Source organism: Leucoraja erinacea, chromosome 19, assembly GCF_028641065.1.
Source record: "Leucoraja erinacea ecotype New England chromosome 19, Leri_hhj_1, whole genome shotgun sequence".
Taxonomy (NCBI): Eukaryota; Metazoa; Chordata; class Chondrichthyes; order Rajiformes; family Rajidae; genus Leucoraja; species Leucoraja erinaceus.
Window position 1 is genome coordinate 33,987,848 of NC_073395.1, and position 15,390 is coordinate 34,003,237.

Below are 15,390 nucleotides of genomic sequence, written 5' to 3' on the forward strand. Positions count from 1 at the left end.
CCACAATTTCTTCAGAGCAAAAATTCAACATTTTGGCGGTTTTTAACCGGTAGGAAAGTATGCGTTTCTATCATTAATAACATATACCGGAAGTGACGGATGTCCTCCAGATGCATTGAGCGGCTCCGTGCGTCAAGCCCTATGACCCAGTGACCTTACGTGCAACCCCCCTATAGCTTTAAGGTGAGAGGGGCAAAGTTTAAAGGAAATGTGCAGTGGGAAACATACAGCTAGGTTGGTGGTGAAAGCAGATACATAGTGATATTTAAGGGGCTTGATGCTGGACATTGCCGCCCCATCTGTTGTCTGTGGAAAGGTTCTTCTGGACCAACACCTTTGACCACAAGTCCATCGGGCAGTGGTCAGCACGGAATGTCCTGCAGGCACTGCAGGGAAAGGATTCGATGGATCCGGTGGCGTGGTTCCCAGAGCAGACTGCCCAGCTTGTCTGGCAAAATGCCTCATCGCCAGAACTGATCAACAAGCACCAAGACCTGGCTTGGCTGGCGGTGAGGGGAGCCCTCTCAGTTAGATCCTTCCTGCACAGTCGGAACCTCACTACCAGCGCACGCTGCCCCCGGGACAGTTGTTATAGAGAGGAGACGGTTGCCCACCTCTTTGCAGAGTGTGGGTTTGCAAAAACAGTCTGGAGAGGTATGCAAGGGTCCCTGGAACGATTTATCCCGAACAGCTCCGTCACAGAGGACTGATTTACGGACTGTTCCCAGGTACACATTCAGAGACTGACATCGAGTGCTGCTGGAGGGTCATCAACTCGGTGAAAGACGCTCTTTGGTCTGCCCGAGCGTTGCTCACCACCCAGCAGAGCGAGATGTCCGTCAGGGAATGTTGCCGACTGGCCCACTGCAGACTACAGGAGTACGTGCTAAGGGACTCGCTGAAGCTTGGTGCAGCCACGCCAAGGCTCGGTGGGGGAGGGCCACAGTCTAGGGTCCTTCCGCTGCTGGACATGGGGGGCACGGTATGGTGGAGACGCCCCTCAAATTAAATTAAGGGAAGGTATCCCACGCCAGGGGGCCACATAAGTGGCACGGGTGGGGGCCATTTTTGTGGAACTTAAAAGAATTCTAAACGGTATTGAACAATCTCTATAGCCGACGAAAATGTCAGATGGAATTTTCGCACTGTGTACACATTGTATATATTTATTACTTGGACAGGGGGCCACAGCGGGGCACGGGTGGGGGGCTGTTTGGTGAAATTTGACAAATGGAAAAATATTGTACTGGATAGTCTCCGAAAATGTCGGATGAATTTTGTTTGTTTGAATGGTTCAGGAATTGTATATACTTTTCAATTGAATAAAGTCTATTTTGAAATTTAAAAAAAAAAAAAAAAATTTAAGGGGCTTGATGTACTGGCTGCCAAACACTTTCCCCATTCCCACAATGTCCTTTCTATCCTGGGCCTCCTCCATTATCGGAGTGAGGCCCCGCGCAAATTGGAGGAGCCTCACCTCATATTTCGCTTGGACAGCTGACACCCCTCTAATACTTCATTATCTCTGTAACTCCCGTCTCCCCTGACGCTCAGTCTGAAGAAGGATTTTGACCAAAAACATTACCCATTCTTTCAATCCAGACAGCTGACACCCCTCTAATACTTCCTTATCTCTGTAACTCCCGTCTCCCTGACGCTCAGTCTGAAGAAGGATTTTGACCAAAAACATTACCCATTCTTTCAATCCAGAGATTATGAGTCAAAAGTGTTTTATTGTCATATATTCCAGCAATTCTTAGTTGTAGCAGTGGAACATAATATGTAAACATAAACAATGAATGTAACAAACGAGGAAAAAAGTCCAGTGTGTATATATACATACTCACAAATACATAATACAGATACATATATATATACACACATGCACACGCACTGGGCTCACACACATACAATGTGAACGCACAAAAAACAAACAATAGTAGTGCAATAATAACAATAATAATCTATTTGATGTTCGCATAATTCCCAAGAAAGACTTGTTTTCAGGCTGCCGCGGTAGTCTGTACAACCAGTGAAATGCCAACAATTGTGATTTACAAAATAAAATGAGTATTTTCTGTGCCCGTGATGCGAATGAGGCGGGACGGGAGGTGGAGCAACAGTGTTAAGCATTGGAAGAGAGTGGAAGGAACCTGAAGCTGCAGAGGAGTGAGTGGCTCTATGCTCAGGCTACGTCAGAGTCAGTTCGGGACCCTACGTTAGCTGGCACCCAACGATACTAGTGCCCAAAGATGCCCCTCTACGATCTTTGCTCCCAAAGATCTTATAGCCTATAGGATCTTTGCCTGTGCTGGCGCCAGAGTTGAGTTAGCTCGCAGCGGCGAGTCATGGCTGCTCAAGCTCGCCCATGTATCACCGTTGAGGGTTACATCGAACCACGAAAAGACAAAGAGTCGGAGGAAGATTCGGACAGCGAGGAGAACCAGGAACCCGAGGAAGATTTGCAGTTCCTCGACCTCAACGACATGATAAATGTTTCCCTCGGTGCCAACTCTGTCAACGCCTCTTCTGTGGTCGGGCGGTTCGGTAAAATATTGATACTTAACTTACATTTCGTTTACTGCTGAAGTGCATTTTTCAAGTGCAGGAGCTTTTTAATTTGCAATTGTTAGTATTTCCACTGATAATAGTAGTTGTTGGATCGGCCCGGCAATTGGAGGCCTTGCCCAACGGCTCCGCGTTTAGTCATGTTTGTGTGGAGTTTGGATGTTCTCAAGGGTCCAGGGTGAAGAGTGTCTAATTGTCATATGTCCTGAAATGGAGCAATGAAATTCTTACTTGCAGCAGGACACTAAAACATTAAATATAGTACTCTGTAAACACCATCATGAACAACAAGAGTTCAGTATATATATATTATAGTGCAAAGATAAAAACAATGCCCACTAGTCTGTGTAGTTCTGAGCTTATTTGGGGATTGTATTGTTTTATAGCCTGATGGTTGCAGGAAATAATTTGCTCTTGAACCTAGACGTTACAGTTTTCAGCCTCCTATAGGGGGGTTGCATGTAAGGTCACTGGGTCATACGGCTTGACGCACGGAGCTGCTCAATCCATCTGGAGGACATCCCCAACCTCCAGTATATGGAGGTTTCACGGCAGTCGGGTCACGACTCATGACCCGTACTGTTGCTACGCTACTCCAAGTGGAGTACATGTGATGAACTGCAAGTAAGCATTTACCATTGTTTCCTGTAAAAAGTCTCAGAAGTGATAAATCTGGCTCTATATTTTTTAAATCGCCCATGGTTCTCAAGTGGGTTTATACATACAAAATGAAAATGCATCTGAAGAAAATTTTACAACCAGATTTATCACTTCTGAGACTTTTTAGATACCAAAGGAATCAAGAAAAAGCACAAATAATGCCTTACTGTTGATGAAATGCAGTGAGCAAACACGATAATTCCCAATATTTTCAATTCCGATATCTGCACAGCCAATGTTCGCCAAGCACTTTAGCTGCTGTTGTTCCTTCAGCTCACTTCTCTTTACCTTCATTTCGCTTCACTTTTGTAATGCTAAAGTTGGGTACATGTCTCTCATACTTACCCCGACTTCCACAATTTTTTTTCAGCGCAAAAATTCAACATTTTGGCGGTTTTTAACAGGTAGGAAAGTACGGTTTTCTCGCATTAATAACATATACTGGAAAGTATGGATGTCCTCCAGATGGATTGATAGGCTCCATGTGTCAAGCCCTATGACCCAGTGACCTTGCGTGCAACCCCCCTATATGTTATTAATGCAAGAAACGCGTTCTTTAGATGCATTTTCTTCAGATGCATTTTCATTTTGTATGTAAAAACCCACTTGAGAACTATGGGCGATTAAAAAAATTTACAGCCAAATTTATCACTTCTGAAAAAAGTTTTTTCTGAAACTTTTTGGATGCCAAAGGAATCAAGAAAAAACACAAATAATGCCTTAGTTGATGAAATGCAGTGAGCAAACGGCCAATGTTCACCAAGCACTCGGGCTGTTGTTGTCCCTTCAGCTCTCGTTTCTATCTACCGTAATTTCTCCTCATTTTTGGAATTCTGAAGTAGGCTAAATGTCTCTCACGCTTATCCTGATTTCCATAATTATTTACAGCACAAACATTGACAATTTCAGCATGTTTTAACAGGCCCGCTACGCTGGAAACAATGGTAAGTGCCTACCTGCAGTTCATCGCGTGTACTCCAGTTGGAGTAGCGTAGCAACAGTACGGGCCATGGGTCGTGACCCAACTGCTGTGAAACCTCCCTATACCACCTTCCTCATGGCAGGTGTGAAATGAGTGTGTCATTGGTTACTGTAAATGACCCCTTGGTGTTAATACAGTACCAACAGAATTACAATGGGGTTGATAGCTATGGCAAAGAATAAAATGCAGGGCAATGGGTAACTAAGAGGGAGGTTTGGGAAAATTCTCTTGGCAGCTGGCATGGGCCCAATAAGTATAGCTAACCGCTATGAGTGTCGTAATGAATAAGGAATATAATTGAGTGCCATGAGTCTCTTCTTTGTATGTTATTTGCATGCATACAATAAGCAAGATACAGCCTTCATCAGAAAATCATTGCTGTTGCTGCCAATGGTACATGTCTGATGCAGACACAAGGGACTGGAGATGCTGTTTTACACAAAGTCCTGGAGTAACTCGGTGGGGTCAGTCATTCCAGCATTTTGTGCATGCCTGACATTTGACTACCCACTACCGCTGAAGAGGATGTGTATCAAACCAGGAAGCAGGAAGAGTTCAGTGGATTAGAGCAGCATCTACAGATAGAAAAATAACATTTTAAGTGTATATTGAAACTTAAAGTTTCTCCTTTGCACCAGTGAGGTTCCCAGAGCAACACATTCTAGTTTATTATAACCTGACCAAACTCTTCAAATGAAATAAAGTGAACCCTCTATGCCACAGCCCTTCAGCTTTAGGAAAATTGGTTTAAAGAACATTCACAAAGCTCTACCCAAAATTTTGAGATGGAATAATATTTACTCTTTCAGAATTTATGTGAAAATAAATAAACTTTTTTTTTTTTTTCAACTTCTGTGTCCTGAGACATGAGCAGATAACGTGGCTTTGGCACTGAAAATTATAATGGGGAGAGTTTTGTAGGGGCTGGGGCAGGAGTTGACTGATATAAAGGAGGCATAGATAGAATTATTTTCCCCTGCAGGATGGAAATGTCAAATTCAAGAGGGTATGGGTTTGAGCTGAGGGGAAATCTTTAAAGACTTGAGAGGCATGAGGATGATCTGAATCAGCTATGGTAATTTGGCCAGATGTTGCTTTGCGAGAAATTATCCCAAAGCAAGGGGGAAATTATCCCAAGGGGGTGAAGAACAAAGGGGGATCTGGCGCGAGGGTACTTTGGAAGCACCCTTTATGGGCGACTATTTGCATTCCTTGGATATGCAAGCAAAGAATTTCACTGTGCCTTGTCACATGTGACAATAAAATATTCAAAACGTATTAATTCATGATCTTCATGTTTTCTTTTTCTGGACCCCTCCCTGTCGATCATTTCTGTTAGCACAGTAAATGGCATCCATCACTCCCATGATGTCTATGATGTGACATTAAATGCCAATGGTCATTTTCACCTGTCGCTTCACCATTTACCTGTCACCACAGGATCTGAACTAGTAAAGATTTGATTGACAGATATGTGAAAGAAACATTACTTTTTTTTTTGAGTCTGGGAGCCTTTGGGTAGTCCCATTCCCTCAGCCTGAATCATTAGTGGTGTCTTCCTTGAATGAAGAGGATAACAGCAACATCTTCACTGCCTTATTGTGCTTCCTGTGCTCTATAATATTGTATCACCAACATAGCCAAAGACTCACTTTAATTTCCTCTGCTCGCCAGTATGGATTTCTATTACAGAGGTTTTCTGGAGTGGTATCTGAATGCAACAGCTGTTGAGACGCAAGTGTGAGAATCTTTGTAATGCACATGTTCCGCCTTGCCTGATAACCGGTGCACTTGTAACTGCTACCTTATAAAGTCTGGTTAACTCACATAAGTTTGGCACACAATCAGATTGATGCTAAACACCTGGACTCAGCTGGCCTGGCCAAATTTTCATTGATGACTGAAGGAGATTGTCTCAATTTTGAGTAGCCACTGAGTCTCGTGGATGGCTTATGATGAATGGCTATCAGCTGACCATACACATGAGCCAGTAGCCACAAGGAATCCCACTGCAAGAGCGGATGGAATTTTATTTATGGCCATGTACCCACTTGTGTGTTTGTTCCGCAGACCGAAAGTTGCACTCAAGTTTCCTCTGAATTGATTATCATATTCTGTAAATGGGATGTTGAGTCCTCTGAAACTGGTTTAAGCAATCAGAGCTGCGAAAACACTACAGTAATATTGCATATTTTTCCAAGGTTGAAAATTGAAGTTGTGACTCCTTTAGCTATCATTCGCGTCAATGGGTGCATTTGGCTCAGGAACCTACAATTGCGAAAGCCTTGCAATTTTTAAAGTGACTTAACTGATGGCATTAAAAATGTGTATGATAAAAATAGAATTTAAGTTTCTGATACATTTTTAAAATAAAAATGTAAATCTGCTTTCAGCTAAAAATGACTGCTTCTTAATATTTAGGAAATTGTAATTTATAGGGAGCTTTTGAAACTGGATGTAGGGCCGTTATGAGTGGAGGAATCTATGGGTTGCCCGACATATTGTTTTTTCTCAAGCATTAAAATTCTTTATTCCTTGGACTGCTATTTGATACAAGCTAAAATGCATTTGTCATACAGTATATTGGGCCCAGTAATCAGAGAATTAAGTTCAATTGCCGGTGAGACCGCACCTGGAGTATTGTGTGCAAATTTGGTTTCCTAATTTGAGGAATAACATTATTGCTACTGAGGGAGCTATTGTAGGTTCACCAGGTTAATTCCTGGGATGGCGGGACTAACATATGATGAAAGAATGGGTCGACTGGGCTTGTATTCACTGGAATTTAGAAGGACGAGACGGGATCTTATAGAAACATATAAAATTCTTAAAGGATTTGACAGGCTAGATGCAGGAAAAATGTTCCCGGTGTTGGGGGAGAGCAGAACCAGGGGTCACAGTTTAAGAATAAGGAGTAGGCTATTTAGGACTGAGATGGAAAAACCTTTTCATTCAGAGAGTTGTGAATCTGTGGAATTCTCTGCCACGGAAGGCAGTGTAGGCCAATTCACTGGATGTTTTCAAGAGGGTTAGATTTAGCTCTTGGGCCTAAAGGAATCAAAGGATATGGGGAAAAAGCAGGAATGGTGTACTGATTTTAGATGATCGAAAGGCCAAATGGCATACCCCTGCACCTATTTGTCTATGTGTCTAGGAAAGAAGCTAAAGCTTTACAGAGACAAAACTATTGGCAGCAAAGCTTCATTTGGACCAAAGTTAAATATGCACATCATAATATGTGATAAATTAATGTGGAGCGAACACATTTTTAAAAAATGCTTTCATTTCCTTTGAGAAAACAGACATGTATGAGAAACGGTTGTTGAAAGAGGATGAATAGAAACATTTATTCATACAACCCATTTATCATTCTTCTTTTAGTTAAAATCAAAGACTTTGGATCTGGTGAAACCTACGAGGTGTTTGGACGGTTTCATTTGACTTCTCCCTGGTGGAAAGTGACTGCAAAAATCCGTTGTCATCAGAAAAAATGGTATTTACAGGGGTATCCTTCTTATGCTCTCACGGACCAAAATGGAAAGAGCATCATCAGCCTTTTCTTAACAAAATGCTGCGTCCACTCAGATTGCATAACAGAATTTTTTTGATTATTTCCCTCGCTTCGACAATCTTCAATTTTCAAAATTATTCAGCATTTTAGAACAAATTGCAGATGAGGAGAAGGATGAAAACAAAAATGGTTTTGCAAACTCCATTACTACCTACATATCTAGTTCAGGTAAGCGTGGTTACCTTTAATGTACCTTTTTGCCAGTTTTAGCAACATTTTGGAGATTCTTATTGTCATTAAATTGTATGAAACTGAAGAATAATAAAACGAGTATTTATATAAAGTTGCAGCTTATAATACCTGGAGTATTGTGTGCTGTTTTGGTCCCCTAATTTGAGGAAGGACATTCTTGCTATTGAGGGAGTGCAGCGTCGGTTTACAAGGTTAATTCCCGGGATGGCGGGACTGTCATATGCTGAGACAATGGAGCAGCTGGGCTTGTACACTTTGGAGTTTAGAAGGATGAGAGGGGATCTCATTGAAACATATAAGATTGTTAAGGGCTTGTACATGCTAGAGGCACGAAACATCTTTCCGATGTTGGGGGAGTCCAGAACCAGGGGCCACAGTTTAAGAATAAGGAGTAAGCCATTTAGAACGGAGACGAGGAAACACTTTTTCTCGCAGAGAGTGGTGAGTCTGTGGAATTCTCTGCCACAGAGGGTGGTGGAGGCAGGTTCTCTGGATGTATTTCAGAGAGAGTTAGATAGAGCTCTAGGGGCTAGTGGAGTCAAGGGATATGGGGAGAAGGCAGGCATGGGTTATTGATTGGGAACGATCAGCCATGATCGTATTGAATGGCGAATGGTGCTGGCTCGAAGGGTCGAATGGCCTACTCCTACACCTATTGTCTATAATACTATTCATACACCTCAGTAGGTTTTTTCTAAAGGTTCAATGGATGTTTGTGAAATGGAACACATTTCAAATTTACCAACCACTCAAATTAATACCATTTATTATAGATTTTCACATTCATAAAGTTTTTCTAATAAAGCAGTGACAACAATTACCATTTCCTGATGATAAATTGGCCAACCCTGTTAAAGAGATTATCAATTACCACATGGGTATTCCTGTGTGTATAACTTTGGCTAAATGGTTAGGTGCACAAGGTGAAGTCTTATTAAATTGACCTGGAGGATGCTCAGAAATGCTGTGGCTACTGTGAGTGAAGGAACAAACCTGATGGACTAAATAGCCCATTCCTGTTACTAGTATTCCTAGTGATTACTAGGTATTCCCAGGCTGTGGAATATAGCCGAACGTAAGGTGCAGAAGTAGGTAATTTGATCTTTTGAGCCGACTCTCATTCAATGCAAATCCGTCCCAAACCCACCGTGCCATTCTATTTCCATAATCTCTTGATTCCCTTTCATAAATCAGTCTTGAATTTACTGAACAATTATGTGTTTACTCAGGGATTCACAACTATAGGCATATGAAGTTCTCTTCTCTATTTATGAGACTGAATGCTAGTTCTATCCTCTTCAGGTAGAGCTAACATCCCCTCAATATACGCCCATTAAAAAAACAAATAGTTTCTATGAGATTTTCTCATGTTCTTCTGAACTCGGGGGTAGGTAGAACTGATCACTCTCACATTATCTGATATTGACTTGCCTAAGACAATATGGCAAGATAACAATATGGAAACTACAATATAGCTACATATGATTAGGATTATTGGTTTTATTGAAGATGACAATTTGCATTGATGTACTTAAAATTGTAAAACATCCAACGTATTCCATAGAAATAAACTTTTAGTAATGTCACAGGACTGAACCTAATGGGTTGTTATGTTAATGTTAATTTAACTTAAATATGTGTGTAAAATAACATTTGAAATGTAAGATAATTACTGAGAATTTAGTTGAAGGTCAGAATGTGCAGAAGGCTGTGAAGTTCCAAAGTTTGATGAAGTATCTGCCACAACTTCTGCCACGGCACTTTTTGCGTATTTTGAAGATGGACGACAATACACTCTGGAGCCTGGATCAGATGATTTGTACGGAAATGTGGAAGCTTGGATTCAGTTCTGTAAGTTCACTCCCCTCACCCACCTCGGGCATAGTTGCAAATATGGACACATTTAAAATACACTATTCATTCTTGATTCTGTGTCTTGTTTCTCATCAGGAGCTTAGTTATTGGTTTTCTAGGGTAAATGTTGAATTGTGTAAGAAGGAACTGCAGATGCTGGTTTCAACTGAAGATAGATACAAAAAGCTGAAGTAAATCAGCGGGAGAATTATTTGGCTTGGAAACAAAGAAAATAGGTGCAGGAGTAGGCCATTCGGCCCTTCGAGCCTGCACCGCCATTCAATATGATCATGGTTGATCATCCATCTCAGTATCCTGTACCTGCCTTCTCTCCATACCCCCTGACCCCTTTAGCCACAAGGGCCACATCTAACTCCCTCTTAAATATAGCCAATGAACTGGCCTCACTACCTTCTGTGGCAGAGAATTCCAGAGATTCACCACCCTCTGTGTGCAAAATGTTTTTAATCTTTTAATATCCAATCAGTAGCCAGGTATCTCAGTGGTGATATGATAACTGATTCTACTAATTATTTGCAAATGGAATTGCAGTAAAATAGGTAGAACGATAAGTCTATGAGAGTGTGGCAAGAATTGTAGCTAAAAATACAAGAATTAGAGACTGCCCTGAAAATTGTCAAGGACGTTTGTTTAGCCATATACTGAAAACTGTTGCATCTTATTTTGCTTAAATGGAACACTAAATGGCACAAATGGTCTAATTGCAAAAGATTATTTCATGGTTTAACTAATAAAACGCGTTAATTGTTCCTAGATTCTCACGAAGGAAGTTCGACTTGTTGGTTGTGAGGCAACCTTGTTGGCTTTTGAAGAAGCTAGTCTTCTGACGACAATTCCAGAGTTACAAAGACACTCTCTTGTTATATATGATAAACTCAAACAAACCTGCTGGGATAAGGGACACACCTACGTGAATGTTGATGATCTGACTGGATTACGGCCATCTGAGGTCAGCATTGGAAGTGAATGGGAATCACTGAATTTTTTGAAGGAATCAAAGATTATTGTGATTGAAAAGAAGCGGGTGTATCTTGAGCATTTCTACAACTATGAGAAAGAAATTGCTACCTGTATAAAGGAACTTGTGGATAAACCCCCATGGCAAATTTCTGTGCCTGTGGAGGATGTTCTGAGAGATGCTTTCTTCCCAAACCAGAGCGACTACTTATGGAAGGATAATGAGGTGGATGATACAGAACACAGTAAAACTGTTAATTTGGATCAAGAGCAGATCAAAGCTGCCACCATGATGTGTGAAAATCCTGTTACAATTATAAGTGGTAAAGGTGGTTGCGGAAAGACCACAATTGTCAGTCTCGTCTTCAAGGCAGCAGTTGAAAAAATGAAACATGCTGAGAAAGAAGAACTTTTGCAAGCGTGTGAAGATCTTGAGCAGGATCAGTCTGCTCCTGAAAGCTGGGACATACCAACAACTCAGACTAAACGTACTGATGGTGTTGAGAAAAATGCAGTCAGCAAAGCAGTTGTGCTGTTCACTGCACCAACTGGAAAGGCAGCATCTCTTTTAAAGAAAAAAACTGGATTTAATGCTTATACGTTACACCAGGTAATTGTTGTTGAGGATATTATGGCAGGTAGTTCCACATTTTTATGTGCTCAGCAAGATGTAAATAGTTTACCTTTAAGGGGAGCACATCGTCACCAAGATGGAGGTCGAAATGACACTTGGCTTTATGCAAAGGTTGAAATATTGGGCTTTATATTTATTAGTTATTTATTAATGACTGATGATGGCTAGAGCCAGTTCATTGATGCATTTTGATGTATGTCTCTTTGTAGCAGATAGTGTTGCATTCCTAGCACATTGCTAGATCTACAAGTGTTGCCAGACACATGGTTTCTAGCATAGGTATGGGTAAAGTCAGACATCTGCCTGGCTAACCTTCCTTCCAAAAACCATGTAACAGTAATTTTTACAGGAGAAAACTCATTATTCTAATATTGTTGGCCTCATTCAAAAGGCTATATTTTGTATCATGCTTCCTAGACAAATTAATGGAGACATGGAAGAAGCACGTAAAATATTTGAAAATAGTTATGTTATCTTAAATATAGTTAGTAATATTATTATAAAACCTCTTATACATTTACTGTCTTGTATGAAGAAGCCCGGTGTATTAACTTGGATATGTACAGCTGATGTAGGAGAAATGATCAGTGTAAATGACAGGAAATTAGTTAAAAATATAAATAAGGCATTTGGATCCTGTTTTAATATAATCGATTCGATCCATGTGGAAAGTCTTATACACTTGTTACCTGCCCAGAAATCTGTACAAATGAATCTTTATTCTGTATAGCTTCTGTACCTCACCAGCAAATTCAGCAATTAGGCTTTGCATTTAAAGCAGTAAATATGCCTTGCTTGGTATTTCTATACCCATTCACATTTTTGACCCAACTTTTTTTGCCTTTTCTGATTTCCCCCGTTCTCCAATTTTGGCTAAGGCAATTTCCTAAAAGGCTTGATTGTGTGTTGAAACTATGTCCACTTGCTTCCCTTCAAGATTTTTTTTCTCTAGTTCCTGAAGTCTTACCAATTATTTATCTGCATAATTTTGTACCAACAAGAACTTAACCGTACTTCTGTGCCTTAATCTACTTTTTTGATTATATTTCAATAACCAAGTTATACCATATCCCCGATTCCTTTTTTAAAAAGCAGGAATGTCTTGAGATATAACATCCTGAATGGTGAAGCCTGAGAAATGATGTGAATGCAGGTGGAGATGGATAGACAATAGGTGCAGGAGTAGGCCATTTGGCCCATCGAACCAGCACCGCCATTCAATGTGATCATGGCTTATCATCCCCAATCAGTACCCTGTTCCTGCCTTCTCCTCATATCCCCTGACTCCGCTATTTTTAAGAGCCCTATCTAGCTCTCTCTTGAAAGCATCCAGAGAACCTACCTCCGCCGCCCTCTGAGGCAGAGAATTCCACAGACTCACCACTCTCTGTGAGAAAAAATGTTTCCTCGTCTTCGTTCTAAATTGCTTGCCCCTTATTCTTAAATGAATTTGGCAGGTGGGTGGTCAAACGGCAGAGATGAAAGGAAAAAAGGTTGTAAGATTAGAGTGGAGTGAAATGTGAAGCCAGAGGAAGGGTTATAGGTGGATGGGGTTGAAGGGAAAGGGGAGATGGGGTAGAGGGAGAAAAGGGTGAGCTTCTGGATGGAGCACAAGGAAGAGATGGGGGAGGGTGGGGAGACTGCTGTGGGGGTGAGTGCGTGGGATGTTACCGGAAATTGGAGAATTCAATGTTCATTCTGTGTTGGAAAGAACTGCGGATGCTGGTTTAGTCGAAGGTGGACACAAAATGCTGCAGTATCTCAGCGCGACAGGCAATATCTGTGGCGAGAAGGAATGGATGATGTTTTGGGTCAAGAGCTTTCTTCAGACTGTTCTCCAGCATAAGTTACTCCAGCATTTTGTTTCTGTCTAGTGTGTGGCCTCACACTGACAATGGAAGAGGCCCAGGACAGAAAGGTCAGCATGGGAATGGGAAGATGAATGGTTCGCCACCAGTATAGTTTAGTTAGTTATTGACTGGAGATTAATTATTCAAACTTGGCAACAATATGTGATTTGCTTAACTTAGAAACATAGAAATTAGGTGCAGGAGTAGGCCATTCGGCCCTTGAGCCTGCACCGCCATTCAATATGATCATGGCTGATCATCCAGCTCAGTATACCGTACCAGCCTTCTCTCCATACCCCCTGGTCCCTTTAGCCACAAGGGCCACATCTAACTCCCTCTTAAATATATCCAATGAACTGGCCTCGACTACCTTCTGTGGCAGAGAGTTCCAGAGATTCACCACTCTCTGTGTGAAAAAAGTTCTTTTCATCTCGGTTTTAAAGGATTTCCCCCTTATCCTTAAGCTGTGACCCCTTGTCCTGGACTTCCCCAACATCGGGAGCAATCTTCCTGCATCTAGCCTGTCCTACCCCTTAAGAATTATGTAAGTTTCTATAAGATCCCCTCTCAATCTCCTAAATTCTAGAGAGTATAAACCAAGTCTATCCAGTCTTTCTTCATAAGACAGTCCTGACATCCCAGAAATCAGTCTGGTGAACCTTCTCTGCACTCCCTCTATGGCAATAATGTCCTTCCTCAGATTTGGAGACCAAAACTGTATGCAATACTCCAGGTGTGGTCTCGCCAAGACCCTGTACAACTGCAGTAGAACCTCCCTGCTCCTATACTCAAATCCTTTTGCTATGAAAGCTAACATACCATTCGCTTTCTTCACTGCCTGCTGCACCTGCATGCCTACTTTCAATGACTGGTGTACCATGACACCCCAGGTCTCGCTGCATCTCCCCTTTTCCTAGTCGGCCACCATTTAGATAATAGTCTGCTTTCCTGTTTTTGCCACCAAAATGAATAACCTCACATTTATCCACATTATACTGCATCTGCCAAACATTTGCCCACTCACCCAGCCTATCCAAGTCACCTTGCAGTCTCCTAGCATCCTCCTCACAGCTAACACTGCCCCCCCAGCTTAGTGCCATCCGCAAACTTGGAGATATTGCCTTCAATTCCCTCATCCAGATCATTAATATATATTGTAAATAGCTGGGGTCCCAGCACTGAGCCTTGCGGTACCCCACTAGTCACTGCCTGCCATTGTGAAAAGGACCCGTTTACTCCTTCTCTTTGCTTCCTGTTTGTCAGCCAGTTCTCTATCCACATCAATACTGAACCCCCAATGCCGTGTGCTTTAAGTTTGTATACTAATCTGTTATGTGGGACCTTGTCGAAAGCCTTCTGGAAGTCCAGATACACCACATCCACTGGTTCTCCCCTATCCACGCTACTAGTTACATCCTTGAAAAATTCTATAAGATTCGTCAGACATGATTTACCTTTTGTAAATCCATGCTGACTTTGTCCAATGATTTCACCACTTTCCAAATGTGCTGCTATCCCATCTTTAATAACTGACTCTAGCAGTTTCCCCACTACCGATGTTAGACTAACTGGTCTGTAATTCCCCATTTTCTCTCTCCCTCCCTTCTTAAAAAGTGGGGTTACGTTTGCTACCCGCCAATCCTCAGGAACTACTCCAGAATCTAAAGAGTTTTGAAAGATTATTACTAATGCATCCACTATTTCTGGAGCTACTTCCTTAAGTACTCTGGGATGCAGCCTATCTGGCCCTGGGGATTTATCAGCCTTTAATCCATTCAATTTACCCAACACCACTTCCCGGCTAACCTGGATTTCACTCAATTCCTCCAACTCCTTTGACCCGCGGTCCCCTGCTATTTCCGGCAGATTATTTATGTCTTCCTTAGTGAAGACGGAACCAAAGTAGTTATTCAATTGGTCCACCATATCCTTGTTCCCCATGATCAACTCACCTGTTTCTGACTGCAAGGGACCTACATTTGTTTTAACTAATTCACTTTCTTTTCACTTATCTATAAAGACTTTTGCAGTCAGTTTTTATGTTCCCTGCAAGTTTTATTTCATAATCTATTTTTTCTTTCCTAATTAAGCCCTTTGTCCT

At 41.6% G+C, this 15,390-nt stretch overlaps 1 protein-coding gene across 1 annotated transcript in view; it reads left to right on the forward strand.

The window, feature by feature from the left end:
* The first annotated feature begins 2,280 nt into the window (after positions 1 to 2,280).
* Positions 2,281 to 15,390, forward strand: part of LOC129706475 (DNA helicase B-like) — a 42,670-nt gene continuing 29,560 nt past the window's right edge. The window contains 5 exon segments of the mRNA XM_055650807.1: positions 2,281 to 2,547; positions 7,592 to 7,809; positions 7,811 to 7,949; positions 9,658 to 9,824; positions 10,603 to 11,415. Of these exon segments, the coding sequence (XP_055506782.1) occupies positions 2,349 to 2,547; positions 7,592 to 7,809; positions 7,811 to 7,949; positions 9,658 to 9,824; positions 10,603 to 11,415 (1,536 nt within the window). The 5' untranslated portion in view covers positions 2,281 to 2,348.